Raw genomic sequence first — 14,956 nt, forward strand, 5'->3', positions numbered from 1 at the left:
ATAAGGAGCAAATCACCCCTGGGTGAAGACACCAGTAAAAACCACAGCCCTACCCCTCACCATGGGCTGTGACTACCATGGTCTCACCATGGGCAATCAGCGGCTTCGTTAGCAAGTCTGCAGGGCCTTCACCTTGGTGTTTGATGGAGTGGATGAGAGGGGGGTCTGCCATTCCTCCTCCCCTTGTTGCCCTTTTTCCCAGCAAGAGATAGGACGAAATTACCTTAAGTTGTGCCAGGGGAGGTTTAGATTGGATCTTGGGAAAAATTTCTTCCCAGAAAGGGCTGTGGGGCATTGGAACAGGCTGCCCAGGGCAGTGGTGGAGTCACCATCCCTGGAGGGGTTGAACAGACGGAGATGAGGTTCTTAGGGACATGGGGCAGTGCCAGGGGTGGGGGAACGGTTGGACTTGATGAGAGTCTTTTCCAGCCACAATGATTCTATGATTCTACATTGTGTACCTCAGCCTCAGAAAAACAGACCACACCGATCAGCTGCCCACTTGGAGTGTCATGCAGAATTTGAGTACATATTTTTATGTATTTAATCCTCAAATACAAGCTGCCCCCAGTTAACTACACTTGGAGGATCCCACCAGCTGGACGGTGCTGCCCAGGGGCTGCGCTGGTTTGGAGGGAGCTGCTCCCACTGCCTTGTCCAGGACAGACCTCAGAGCAGTGGGGTGGCAGGGAGGAGATGGCACAATGAGAGGTAATTACTGCCCTCCCCCCACCAAAAAAGCTCGTTACCAAATCAATGTGTGTATGAGACCAAGCAGTTGAAACAGAGACAATTAATCACCCCTGGGCTTAGCAAAAATTATCTTCAGCTCCTAGGATCAGGTGGAATCCACATGTTGAATCCTCTTTTTAGCATTTCCTAAGCATGGCTTTCAAAGGAAGGCCCCTAAATACACATTTTAAACAAAGACACTAATTTCTGTTGAAACGCTGTGATAATTGGAGGTGCTGAAGCAAGGTGGGCAGACGTCTGGCAGCCCTCACTGGTGAGAAACTGCAGCAGCAATGGGAAAGTTCATCTTCTTGTCTTAATTAAGCTGCACACAGACTCCCTGACAGCAAAGGGGCATCCAGAAGCTCAAGACCCTATGATTTATTTAGGTTTTCTGGTGTTTTCATGGGTTTTTTCTTCCCTACATGATTTATAAGATATTCCACTCCTTTAGAGAGGGCCTTAGCCTTTTTCCCACTGGGTGCCATGGAGCAAGGTCACGCATGATTTATACAAAATTAATGTGGTTTTTTTCAGTAAATCCAAGGCTTCTCCATCACTCTGTTGTGCCTCATCCCCAAATTCACTGGTGGTTTCTCTATTTCAGTTCCTCAAGTTACAGATTCAGGGACTAAAGGAATAATTATTACTGGGCTCTGTTAGGAAAAAAAAAATAAAAAAGCCTCTAAGATTTTTGGCTGTAGGTGATTATAGTTTCTGCAGATGAATAAATCAGTGTCCCATAACTGACACAGGATAATGGATTTAATAAATAGCTATGATTAAGTCTGATGTTATTTTTAAATAATTCCAAAAACTGTTACTCTAATCCCTCTGCGGCTGGCAGACAGGATGCTACTTAGATGTTAAAATTAGTTCCTGAACGTTCAGCCTGGTGTGAAGTTACTGGCTCTCCGGGGCTGTGCTGGTTTTCTGGGGCTCCCGCTTACACCGGCTGCCTCGGGGCCATTCAGGGCTGGTCTGGGGAGTGGGAAGGGGCTCCCCTGACCCCCCTCCTGCCTCTTCTCCTTCCCAGGGCTCAGTCACATTGGCAGGAGCTCCCCCCGGCTCCAGCCCCACTGATGGGACCATCGGTTGGCATTACACTTCACGGCATCACCTGCTTTACAAGCTGTCTTCCTGCACAGCAATTCCCTTCTCCTTCATTCCCAGGAAACTCCCAGCTCTGCCAGGCCTCTTTATCAATAAATATAGATCTCTGCTGTATAATAGCAATGTGACTTTTTTTTCTTTTTTATTCAGCACTTACCTGTCCGAGTGAGTGATCCCGTTTTTTGGCTGGAAAAAGGCACCGAAGAACACTTTGCTTTGAAAAGCACCGCACAAGGGGACAAGTTTTCTGCTCTGTGTAACCTCCTCAAAGGATTGGGCGTGAATAGTCTATTTGTTCAACTAAATAAAAACTTGCGAACTTGAACTAGGATGGCAGGAAGGGAGATGTCCCACAGTGCAGCGGATGAGCACGGCAGAGCTGGTATTTATCAAACCCACTTTAACGGGCCAAATTCCCATGCATTAGGGGAAAAATTAAGCTGCCTTTAAGACAGGCTTCCCTCCTCTTGGTGCCACCCCATTGCAGAGCCCCAGTACATCCCTGTGCCGAGGAAACGGCCTCAAGTTGCACCAGGGGAGGTTTAGATGGACCTTGGGAACAATTTCTTCCCGGAAAGGGCTGTTGGACGTTGGAACAGGCTGCCCAGGGCAGTGGTGGAGTCACCATCCCTGGAGGGGTTGGACAGATGTGGAGATGAGGTTCTCAGGGACATGGGGTAGTGCCAGGGGTGAGTTAACGGTTGGACTTGATGGTCTGGAGGGTCTCTTGCAACCAAAATGATTCTGTGATTCTGTGACTGGGGACCAGTTTGCCCTGACCTGTGGTAACTGCCGGCAATACCAGGTACGATGTCACACTCCCACCCACCCTCCGCAACACCTCTCCTCCTTGTCTACTGCTCAAACGATTGTGTGGCCACAGCAGGTGTCGTTTCAACCGAATGAGCGGAAAACCATGTTTTTTTCTTTATTTCCATGTGTTGCTTTCCCTTCAAATGAGCTGCTTGAACTGACGCAGCCCCACAGCTCCTCAGCTGCAGAGGAGCAGGGGGAGAAAAGCAGAGGAGGGGGAGAAAACCAGGACCACTTTTTTGAGGCTGCTACACTAAATTAAGGGAAACAAGAAGCTGCACCTTGAGCCTTGGAAAATCCAGCTGTGGAGCTGGGCTTTGCCACTGGCTCTGCAGTAAGATGCGGATAACAATAAATCCCTTCCCCCACCTTCTGCGTGTCCTGATGAGATAGAGTGTAAGGGACGGGGACTGTCACTTATTATGTGATTGTTTAGTGCCTGGCACAATGCGGCTCTGATCTCGACTCAAATCCGCGGCTGGTGCACAAACAATAGGACTGAAATTAATCTCACGGCTGGTGGCGGAGAGGTGGCCATGGCCTGACGTCTCCTCCCTGGGAGGAACTGGGGGATCGTGCACCGGGAAGATGCATCCCAACCAAAAAAGGAGGAATTTCCAGGCTCCATCGCTGCCACACCTGGGAACTGCTCCACATCCACCAGCAGGTACCTCGGCAGCTGGTTCAGGAACCGACACAGATATTTCCCTGGTGTTTCTGTAACAAATAAGTAAAATTAATTTGTTGATGTTAAGTTAACGGACTACATTAGAGCTAACAGATCAAAGGGGCTGTCTGAGAGCAACCGTTCAGGGGGCTGGCAGGAACCGCTGCCTTCGCTCGCTCTCTGCCAGGTGAAGTTCTCCTTTCACAGAAGGTTTGCTCGGACCAGCTGCTGTGGCCGTGCAACCTCCCGCAATGGAGCCGGGGCTGTTCCTTCCTCATCTAACCCTGCACAGAGACGTCACGTACCAAAGTCTTTCCTGACCAGCACCTTTCTCCACATGCACTGAGAGTAAACCGATCAAAGAAACACGGAAAAACAGAGGAAGAGCAACCAGTGTTTTTATCTCAGGGTTTGAAACTGGTATTTTCAATTCTGCCACCAGTGTAAATAACCATTAGTGCCCAGTGGGAGCAAGAGGCACAGGGTGGCTGGGTGGGAGAGAGCAGCCGCACAGAAAACCTCTAAACTGGAACCGCAGCTTTTCATACCTGTCACGACGTGGATTTTCAGCTTGAGTACACAAGGCTCAGCTCAGGGGACACTGTCATGTAGATTTAGGGTTTTATCTCCTTTCCTCTCCATTAGCTGTGATACCCTCTTACTATGCTGAAAACCGAAATGTGGGGTTTTTTTTCCTCCTTCAGCGGTTGTTCCTTTTCCTGTTGAGCAAATATCGATCTGCCCGTGTCCTCAGCACGGGCTGAACTCAGCCCTGCTCATCCTCTGCTGGCTTGTGGGTCCACGTGCTCGGCGGTGCCACCTCTCATGCCATCAGTGATGGAAGCGAATGCCGGGAAGGGGGGTTGATCATCAATTTGCACGTGTTTTTTTCTCTCCCCATCCTCTCCCTCCCTGCGCTGGCAGTGACAGGGAGCTGAACGGGATGGGTCTGATTGCGCTTGGCAGGTGGAGAGGCAATGGAAAGGGCAGAGAGAAAAAAGAGCATCCCGGGATAAGGATCAACTCCTCGCAGCTTTGTTGCACATTCGCGTCCCGCAGCACTTGGGCAAGAGAGCTCTGCAGGCAGAGAAGTGAGTGCTGGGGGCTGGCTGAGCAGGAGGCGGCCCCCGCTTCTCTTGGGGCTTCATGTTAAGCCAATTTAATTAAATTGCTTGGAAAGGTTGCGAGGACTCATCTATTTCAGCTTCAGTCAGGCCTGTTTTGACTTAGCATTGGCTGATTAGGAATTAGCTGAAACAAACCGCTCAGAAAGCAAAATTAGAGGGTGCACACTAACTTTTGCATCAGATTAAGTTGAATTAAAAAGCAATTGAAACGTAATTTTCCTGTCTCAAGCAGCCAAGAAACAAGATAATGCAGCCGATGGCACTTGAAGCTTAAAAAGACAGCATCTAGGATTAGCACAACTGGCTTTTTAATGCCCACAAACAACAGATTTATCTGAACGCCTTCTCTCAAACCTCCCCCCATCACCTTCCACACAAAGCTTTGTACAACTTGTTTCATTTGCCTTGAGAGGCAGGGTTGGTAGGACCCTGGGATTTGAATCCAGGACTTAAAGCAGCCTGGGTATTGCATAGTGTGTTTCCATAGGTATTTTCAAGCTGGAAAGAGACGCACAGTGAACTGGTTGTTCCATGTCACGCACATAATTTGGTTTGAAATGGCTCTGGTGCTGCTCCCGCCTGCCTTCTCGCAGCAAGCCCAGGCGCCCGCTCTGAATTACCGTGCAGAAAAAGATGTCAAGTGATTTAAAATCGGGTTTTAATTAAATATTTTAATAGCTGCTTTCCCTACCCATTGAGCAAACTACTCCTCTCCCCATCGGCTGGACCAGGGTGGCACCTCTGCACGCACGGAGGGGTACGGAGTGGGTTTTACAGGGCTTTGCTAAAAATGACGATGGCTTGGAGGGCTTGTAAAACCAGGATTGCTTCAGCACTTCACAGTGCCCAGAGCTGTAGCCAAGCCCCGCTGCAAGGGGTTGTTTTGAGGTCAGGGACGCTGCGGTCCCCGTTGGCCAGAGCGGTGGCACGGGCAGGAGAACAAGCTGTGCAGGCAGCCCGAGCATCAGTGTGCAACTGGTGTTAGGGCACCGTAAATGCAAACGATCTCTTGACGAAAGGTGATGGAGACTGTGATAGATACATAACATACCGTGATAAGAGATGCCCAGCAGTTCCTGGCCAAAATCTGAACGACTCATGGAGATAATAGGTCCCTGCTGGGCTCCTGCCTGCGCCAGCCAGCAGCTCAGCCCCTGCTGCTGCTCCATGTCTCTTAATCCTTCTCATCCCACTTGCAACCTCCCCTTGGCTGGTGCCCGCTAACCAAAGGCAGCTGCTCCCCTGATCTGCATCCCCACCTTCCAGTGACCTGGACAAAAACTGGGCATCCCCCAGCCTGCCCATCCCCTGCGCTCCCCATCACCTGTGCACAGATGGGGAGGCACCGCGCAGACTGTCCCCCACATCACGGGACATTGTACAGGCACAGCCTGGCAGCTCCCACCAAGGGTCTGGCCACAAAAAAGGCCAAAGTGGACGAAGTGTAAATGCATGGAGGAGGCGGGAACAGTAAGCAGCGTGGCCCAGAAGGGAGAACATCACCATCCATCCTCCTCCAGCTGCATCCAGTTGGCCATGGAGCAGCCGGGGATAACGGGGAGGCTGGTCTGGGGATAGCCAATCGTGGGGGAAAATGAGGGGGTACGTGGCTCCATGGGGGCATTAAAAGAGGCAGTTGAGGGCACTGGGGTATGAGAGAGTTGAGGTGAGTGGTTTTGTTTCTGCTTTGGAGTGTTTGGTTGTTTCTTTCTGTTCTATGATGAGTTTGGGGCTGTGCTGGGTCTCCTGCATAGCTGATATCAGTGTGGGGGTTATAGTGCATTTCTGGATTGGGAGTGGTGGAAGTTCTCCAGAAAGAAGAGGCTTTTTGGGGTGTTACTGTTTTTCTCTATTGGAGGTGAAACAGGGGAAGGGAGGCTGAAGCAGTTCTTGAGGTTTTTGGTGTAGAGCTTATGGCTGTGGGGTATAACTGGTTTGAGCCAAAAGGTGGCATTTTTGGTCCCTCTGTGAGCTGGGGAAGGTTTGCAACTTGGTTGCTGTGTTGGGGTGAAGAGCTGATGCTGCCTTGATTGCTGGGGCAGGGAAAAAGGGGGAGAGAATCAAAAAAAGAACCACAAAAAACTTCAGCTTGGAAAGATGGAATAAGGGGAGCTCTTGGAGGCTGATCTGAGGCACAGGTGTTGCTGGGAGCCTGGAGGGAGGGTGAAGCTGCACCAGCTGTGTGTGATCAGCCACTGAGTGTGTTCATGCACAACCTGGTTTTAGGGGGCCATTGGTGGTACCTGGCTGCTCTGAAAATACTTCCACTTCTATGGGGTGGAAACTTTGCTTTTTCTGCCAAAAAACCACCTGAAGGCCCACTCTTGGTCTTGTGTGTATTTCTGTGATTACCTCACTAGGAGAGGTTTATAAGTTATTTTTACCTGTCCCTATTTAATGTTTTTCACCTGGTAATCCTTACCAGTAGCAGGGTTTCCAGGAGAGCTCTTTCCTTAGTTGAACTTGGTCACTTCATGCTGCTGCACATGACCTTATGTCTTTCCTTTTGGGGTGTCTCTAGTGTAGGAAGCCAAGCTGGGCTGTGTGCTGGGATGAGAGGGTAGGCTTGGATGTGGCTGCTTGTCTTTAAACTGGAACTTAAGCTGATGCCTTTTGGAGGCAAGAGGCTTTGCCAGGTTTGGGCTCTAAGTAAATGTAAAAGCCCTGGGATCAGAACTGGAGGAGGGTGGTATTGCTGTGACTGTGAGAATTGCTGTGTTTGGTGTCCTCATGGGCTTGCAGCAGCTGTAACTTCTGTTGCCTGGATGTTAAGTTGTAGTTTGTGGTTTCCTTTAGGTCAGTGTCCCAGCTGCTGCATGTGAGGATGCTACTGAGCTCTGCTTGGGCCAGGGAGCTCCAGCATCTCCTGTGCTGGGGACAAAATGTGTGGCATGGGCTGTGGGTGTGGGGCGTTCCAGACCCCTCTGTGGATGTTGCTGAGCAGTTGTGTCCTGATGCTGCTCTGTCCTGAACCCCAAAGGCACGTGAATTTTTTTCAGCTGGCACCTCTCTCAAAGCTGCCAAGATGCCAGTTGTGGCCAAGCAGAGTGAGCGGATGAGGCAGTTCAAGAACAAGGGCAAGAATGCAGCTGTAAGTACCCACCTGTGCCTGTAAGTACCTACCTGTGCCCTTGGGACAGTGTTGGAGCCCATGGGGTGGTCTGTCTGTTGGCAGGAGGTGATGTGAAGGTTTCTGGAAGGCAATTATCCCCAGATCTACCTGTATGTGGGGGCTCTGCCAGCAGGGATGCTCAGTGAGCTTTTGAGATGTGGTGTGGAGCTGGCTGGGCTGGGAGGAACATGGTGGTACAGACAAGGGGGACATGAGTTTCGGGTGGGTGACTTTGAGCTGTGTTGGCAAAGGTGCTGGAGAAGGGAGGAGGTTCAGCTCCAGCCTGCTGAGCTCTCAGCAGTGGTTATCCCTGTGTGGAGGGGGCTGGTGTGGGATGTCAGCCCACAGGATCTGTCAGCTTGCTTTAAGCCAGTAGAGGAGATGAGGGTTTGCCTTTCAGGTTCAGCAAATCTAGTTTTAAAATAATCCACTGGTTGCTGGTTTGTCCTGCAGCCCATGTCCTTGGGAGGCTTCACTCTCTCCCATCTCCCACACAACCCTCCAGGCCATAGCAAGGAGCTGCCTGGCAGCAGATGCTGGTCCTGTACCTGTTGTGTAGGACACTTGGGGCAGAGGGTTGAGTGAGGTCCTTGGGGACCTGGGTGATGTGACACTGGTGGCATGGTGCCTTCTCCTCCTCTCCAGGCCCTGCGGAGGCAGAGGGTGGAGGTGAACATTGAGCTGCGAAAGGCCAAGAAGGATGAGCAGATCCTGAAGCGCAGGAACATCTTGTTCAGTCTGATGGAGGAGAACATCTCTCCAGAAGACAAAAGAAACGAGGTGAGTGCTGGGTCCTCTGCACCCAGGCAGGATCAGTGCTGCAGCTTGTGCAGTCAGTATCATCTCCTCCTTGGGCCATTACCAAGTCCAGCTCAAGTGACCTGGGTTAAATGGCCAGTGCTGTTCCTGATCACCATGCCCAGTGTTGGGGAGTGGTTTAGACTCCCCAGCCCTTTTCCCGTGTTATTTTTCCTGGGGATGATGTCCCATGTGGCTTCCCTCAATGGCAGGTAGAGCAGGCTGGTGCTCCAGCTTGCTGGGAGCTGGCAAAGCTCCCGTCTGGTTCCCTGTGCAGTGAGGAGTAATTACTGGGCTCACAGGGCCATTGTGATGTGTCAGTGACTCCTTCTGTGCTTGATTATAAGGATTAGTTGCCTTGAAGGCTTTTGTGGATTCTCTGCCTCATCTCGAAACTGCATTGCATAAAGAACAGACATTGCTCAGATGTGAAGTGGTGACTGACTTGGGTCTAGACAGCTGATGGACTACGGAGATTAAACTGGAGGGAGCCCTGGCTTGTTCTCTGACTCTGAATCACTCCCTGTGACACAGGTTGTTCAGCTCTCCTTGGAGGAAATTGTTGAAGCTGTGAACGGGAGCAATGAGGAGCTGCAGCTGCAGGCCACGCAGGCCACCAGGTATGCTGAGGGAGCTGCGGTGGGTCCTGCCAGCAGAAGGCATTTCTTCCTGGTTGAAGAGATGCCAAAGTGGGAAGGCGTTTGGTAACCTGGACTGCCCTGAGGAACCTCAGCTGGTGCTGGTTTTGTGCCCTGTGTGCCTTGCTTGGCTCTGTCACAGTCCTGGGCAGGGACCTGTGTGGTTGGACCCAACCAAAGGCTTGGCTGTGGCTGCTGGAGCTTCTCCCTGTGCTGGGGCAGAGACCACATTGGCCTCCACAAGAAATCAGGTGCTGAAGGCTTGGGCAGGACAAGGGCTGGAGAGCCTGGTTCTGCAGGAGTCAATGTGGAGCAGGCCTGTCACCACCTGGGTGGAGGTAGGAAGGATCACAGGGTGTCACCATCTGGCAGCAGGGATGCCTCCTGAGTGTCCAGGAGATGCTACACCAGGCCAGACATAAAGGAGAAATTTTTTTCTTTTTACACTGAGGGTGGTGAGAGCCTGTCTCAGGCTGCCCAGAGAGGTGGTGGCTGAACCATCCCTGGAGACATCCCAGGCCAGGCTGGACGGGGCTCTGAGCAACCTGAGCTGGTGCAGATGCCCCTGCTCATGGCAGGGGGGTAGCTGGGAAGGGCCCTTCAACACAAACCATTCTGCAAACTCCTCTGGCAGAGGGTTTGTTGACATGGGATGCTAAACAAGCATCTCTTACAGGTGCTGCTTCCCTTACAGGCCACAGCCTTGTACATGGCCACAGGATTATGGTCTGTCATGGCACCACATGGCTTATTATGTGATGTCTGCTCTTGCAGGAGAATGCTGTCCAGGCAGAAAGAACCCCCCATCAATCAGATCATCGAGCTGGGGATCATCCCCAGGCTGGTTGAGTTTCTGACCTGTGCTGACAACGCTCCTCTGCAGTTTGAGGCAGCCTGGGCACTGACTAACATTGCCTCTGGCACCTCTGACCACACCAAGGCGGTGGTGGAGGGAGGTGCCATCCCAGCCTTCATCTCCCTCCTGTCCTCCCCACACATGCACATCAGCGAGCAGTCTGTGTGGGCCCTGGGCAACATCGCAGGTAAGTGGAGGTCTCCAGGCCTGGGGCATGTGGAGGGTCACTGCCCAGGTCCTGGGGAGCTGGTGGTATTGATGCTCCTCAAGATCACTTTGTCTCCAGGCTGCTGCCCCTCTTGAAACCCTTCAGTCCTTTCACATGGCCTTAGAGCCTGTGTTGGTTCTACAAGAGTTTTGGCCTCAGCCAAGTGCAAGGCTCTATCCTGCTGGGATGGTCTAACCTGCTAGTGTTGTCAGTAGTGAGAACAGAATGGGTTATGTCTGGTTGACCTGACACAAACTAGCCATGATGGCATTCCAGTCTACCTGGTAAATCCTCTCCACTGGAAGATACTTAATGGTGTGTGGCTGGTGAAGGAGCCCAAATCACCCAGCCCTGGCTGGTGCCTGCAGGTCTGGCTGCTGTTTGTTGACTGTCTTGTGACTTGGGCAGATGCAATAAATGACCATTTTTTATCTGTACAGGTGACGGTGCCCTATACAGAGATGCTCTTATCAATTGCAGTGTGGTTCCTCCCTTGTTGGCTCTGGTGTCACCTGTAACTCCAGTAAATAACCTTCATTTTCTTGACTTAGCAGCTTTTAATCACTTGGGTACTGGGTGAATGGTGGCCTGTCATCTGCCTTATGAACAACAAGCTCTTTGTATAACTGAATGAGACCTTGTCCTAAACAGCTTTTAATGACCCTGTCTCTGAGCCATATACAAAGCTGGGAACGCCAAGGAGACAGTCTTCAATGTGATGTCTTCTAGTCTTAGCTTTCCTACCCAGCTTCAACTATCTTAAACTAGGAATCGGATGAAACCGGTGCAAGGTAGACTTGCATATGCATGTGGAAGGGCTGAACTTGCCCTTCCAGCTTCTTCCTGCTGCTTTTTGGGTAGCTCTAAACTGCTGGATTGTTCTAGCCACTCTACCTGTTTCATCTGCCTTCTTCAAACAAGCCTCAGCCCTTATTAAGAAGGCTCCTTGATAACATCTCTGAGCTGTAGGGACCAGAAGCAGGGTGCTATCTTTTCCTCACTTGGTACTACAGTGAGGATCTTACACCTCCCTTGTGTTTCAGGTTGGGTTCCTGAGGAACATCACATGGACACTGTCAAACCTCTGTAGGAACAAGAACCCCTACCCTCCTCTGGATGCAGTGAATAAGATTCTGCCTGTCCTCATCTGCCTCATGGAACATGAGGACAAGGAAATAATTTCTGACTCCTGCTGGGCCATTTCCTATCTGACTGATGGCTCCAACGATCGCATCCAAATTGTCCTGGATACAGGGATTCTCCCAAGGCTGGTGGAACTCATGGCCAGCCCAGAGTTGATCATTATGGTAGGAAACAATCAGCAGTCTCCAGCCTCTTTTTCCCTTAATGTAGGAATCTCTGAGGAGGGGGAAGGTGTGTGTCCTTACTCTGGCTACCATGGCCTGCTCTCTCCTCAGACTGCAGTACTATCTTGTTGGTCAAGCCACTACTCTCTGTTCCAGCTCACTGTATAGAGACTGTAAAGCTGCTTAGAGCAAAATAGGAGGCTGATGGGTCTGTAAATACAACAGTAATCACCCATGATGCTTTCCTTATTTGAAGGCTCAAGCACTTAGTGAGGTATCTCACTAGACTTTCCGGCATGTATCCCTCGAGGTAGGGATTCTCATCTCTTCTAATCTCTGTCTAGACTCCAGCTCTCCGTGCCATTGGGAATGTGGTCACAGGGACTGATGAGCAGACCCAGGTGGCTATTGATGCTGGTGTCTTGGCTGTCCTGCCCTGTCTCCTGCGGCATGCAAAGCCAACTATACAGAAGGAAGCAGCGTGGACACTCAGTAACATTGCAGCAGGGCCTTGCCGGCAGATCCAGCAACTCATTACCTGTGGGTTATTGCCACCTCTGGTGGAGCTGCTCGATAAGGTAAAGGGTGGGTGCAGTGCTGCAGAAGCAATGTTGAAGTTCATGAGGTCTGTGATGCCTTATTTGTGAAGCACTTGGTGTGTGCCCACCTGAGCAATCTGCTTCAAAGCTGTTGATCCTTGTAACAGCCTGGGCACTTAGACTTGTCAGTACACATGCATGAAAGCATGGGTTGGTGTCCACCCATCACTGAAAGATCTAGGGAAGGTGGGTCAGTCCAAACCGAACATGGAGAAATGGTTGTCCTCACCTCGCACTGATCTTGGAGGGATGTTAAAGCCTGGGAGGGTCTTCACTGTGCTGCTCTTCCAGGGGGACTTCAAAGCTCAGAAGGAAGCTGTGTGGGCTGTGGCCAACTTCACAACAGGAGGCACTGTGGAGCAGGTGGTAGAGCTCGTCCAGTCTGGAGTCCTCAAACCTCTGCTCAACCTGCTCTTGGCCAAAGACAGCAAAACTATCCTGATCATCCTGGATACCATTTCAAATCTCTTCTTGGTAAGATCTGCTATCTCTTGCATTCTTTTCCCAGAAAAGCAGCAAGGTGTGAGCCCTTGTGTGGCTGGAACAGCTTCTACAGCAGCTACTGATCTGTGGGAGTAAGAGTTAGACTTCGTGTTGTCTAACTTGCTCTTTGGATATCCTCAGGTTGTCCAAAGGGCTTGATGAGATTAAGTTCCCAAAGTGTTCCTCTTCACCTGCTGTGACTTTAGTCTCCTTCTGGAAAGTCTTCCTGTGACTTTTGTTGCCTTTCTAGAAAGGAAAAGGGGTTGTGTGTGAATTCCTAAGCTGGACAGAGGTGAACATCTTGCAGAAATGCGACTGCAGAGAAATTAAGTGGTTCTGGGGACATATTGGCTCCCTTCTAGCTGATGTCTATGTGCCTCTCACTTGAAAGCCTGTTCCTTGTAGCACCTTCAAACCAGTGAAATGGCTTTTGCAAATGAAATGGTGAGTGGCAGGTCACACCTGCTGCTTCTCAGAGTATGGATGTAACTGAGCAGGGTTGGGCCAGCTTGTCTGTTTGGCACTTAAGCCACTGTGCAGTAATCCCAGCAGGGACTGGTTAGTTATATCCCTGGGACTGGGTAGGAACTGTTGTCCTTTGACTTGTAGATCAGGGTCTTACAGTAAAGACCATCTTGGACTCTGTTACTGATGTGATATTTTCCTGCTTGGTTATCTGATGCCACAGGCAGCTGAGAAGCTGGGAGAGACAGAAAGGTTGTGTTTGCTGGTGGAGGAGCTTGATGGTCTGGAGAAAATTGAAGCCTTGCAAACCCATGAGAACAACATGGTCTACCGAGCTGCACTGAATATCATAGAGAAATACTTTTCTGGTGAGGTATGTGAGCTCTTGCTGTTTCTCTTCTGAAAATATGAAGATACTACACACTGGAATGAGGCATAGGCTTTAAGGAAGCTGAAATGGGATGTTGGAAGAGACCTCTACATGACTAGAGTAGTCCTTGAAGCTTGTTCCAGTTGCTTTTAAAGGCCTGTACAAGAAGCTCTGAGTTGTCAGCTGATGAATTGCACAACAGCTATAGATGCCTTGATAGCATCTTGCTGCTGGAATTTAAACCAGCATCAGCTGGAGTTACTGCAGTTGCTGATCTGAATACCAAATGTGGAGAAGTTTCCTCCTTTGGAGCTGAGCTAGCTTGTCACTATGAGCGGAAGCCTCCTACTCAGCTGATAACCATGCTCAGGTTGCATTTGGATTACTTGACCCTTCTCATGCTAATGAACTTATGGAAAAAGTGTACAGGACACCAGCAGCAGTTGCAAGAGTCCTGTCTTAGAGTGAAGCTGATCTCTCCTCCTGCTGTAATCAGCTGTTTGGGGTGTCTTTTAACGAGAATGAAACAGTAAGCTGCTAAAAAAAAAAATCAGGCAAAATCTGGCGCAAAAAGCTTCAGTTTAAGATACAGAACCTTTAACTGAAGGCTCTCAATTTCCTTATAGGAAAATCCAGATCTGGAGCCTGGGACTGGCCAAGATGGACTATATGATTTCTCAGTGAAGAAGCAAGACTTCAACTTCTGAAGATAAAGCACTATACAGCTCTGAGCTGGTGGGTGGAGGTGTCCTGAGTCAAGCTCAGACATCCAAACCAAGAGGAGCAAAGATGCGGAGTCTTTTTACTTTTGAAACTTGTCAATAAATTGCACTTCTGGCTTTGTACTTCTTGGCTTGGATTTTTATTTTTTCCCCTCTCATAAGCTGATGTTGGGGGAAAAAAGGTCTGTAGTGTTTGCATAGTGTCTAAGGCCCTGCAGAAATGTTTTCTGGGTGGAAAGTGCAGCTGGAAACTTCCTGTGCACTGCATTAAGCTGCTGGAGAGCTGGGTGTTACCATCAAATCCAGCTGGGCCTCTGTGCTTGTGCTGAAGTTTCTAGGCTAGACTTGGAGTGGCTGAAGCTCTGAAAAGCTGTTCAAGAGGTGTTTCACCTTCCTGCAGGTGCAAACACTTCCACTTAAGAGGAGATGCTTCTAGCAGAGAAGTTGGCCAGGGAAAGGTGGGTCACTGTCACCTGTGTGTCCTAAGCCAGCCCCTGTGGAAGTATTGAGGTCTGGACACAGGAGCTGCTGAGTTAAATGCTTGTCCTTTAGCAGCAAAGCTGTGTTGGAGGCAGCTATTGCCATGGGAGCTGCAGCTTCCCAGATGCTGTCCCCAGCCTGGAGCCCATGGATCCAGAGCTGCCCTTTGATATTGAGAACCTGTCTCTCAGGTTTTCAAGGCTCTTCCCTCTTTCCCAGCCCTCCACCTTTGGTCTCTAGCTGCAGGCTGAGCAGAAGGTGAGGATGGAATTGATGTGGCTCTTGAGTCCAGTCCTGTGTCCATCCTTACAGCTATAGGTACTGCTCTGCTAGCGGATGTGTTGCACAAATATGCTGCAGGTCCCTAACAAGCTGCTGGATGCTGCTCCATCCTTGTGATGCTGATGGACTGTGGAAGGCTCTACCCTTCAGTGCCCAGGGGTTGAAGGTATCTCAAGGGCTTTTC

General features: G+C 50.3%; 1 protein-coding gene across 1 annotated transcript; it reads left to right on the forward strand.

Moving 5' to 3' along the window:
• Positions 1 to 7,477: 7,477 nt before the first annotated feature.
• KPNA7 (karyopherin subunit alpha 7) lies at positions 7,478 to 14,020 on the forward strand. The gene is made up of 10 exons (XM_065644610.1): positions 7,478 to 7,543; positions 8,210 to 8,344; positions 8,897 to 8,982; positions 9,775 to 10,043; positions 10,505 to 10,587; positions 11,108 to 11,371; positions 11,716 to 11,949; positions 12,262 to 12,444; positions 13,142 to 13,291; positions 13,915 to 14,020. Exons 1-10 carry the CDS (start codon positions 7,478 to 7,480, stop codon positions 13,993 to 13,995), a joined length of 1,551 nt encoding a protein of 516 aa, XP_065500682.1. The 3' UTR covers positions 13,996 to 14,020.
• The last annotated feature ends 936 nt before the right edge of the window (positions 14,021 to 14,956 follow it).

The sequence above is a fragment of the Caloenas nicobarica genome, chromosome 14 (assembly GCF_036013445.1).
Source record: "Caloenas nicobarica isolate bCalNic1 chromosome 14, bCalNic1.hap1, whole genome shotgun sequence".
NCBI lineage: Eukaryota > Metazoa > Chordata > Aves > Columbiformes > Columbidae > Caloenas > Caloenas nicobarica.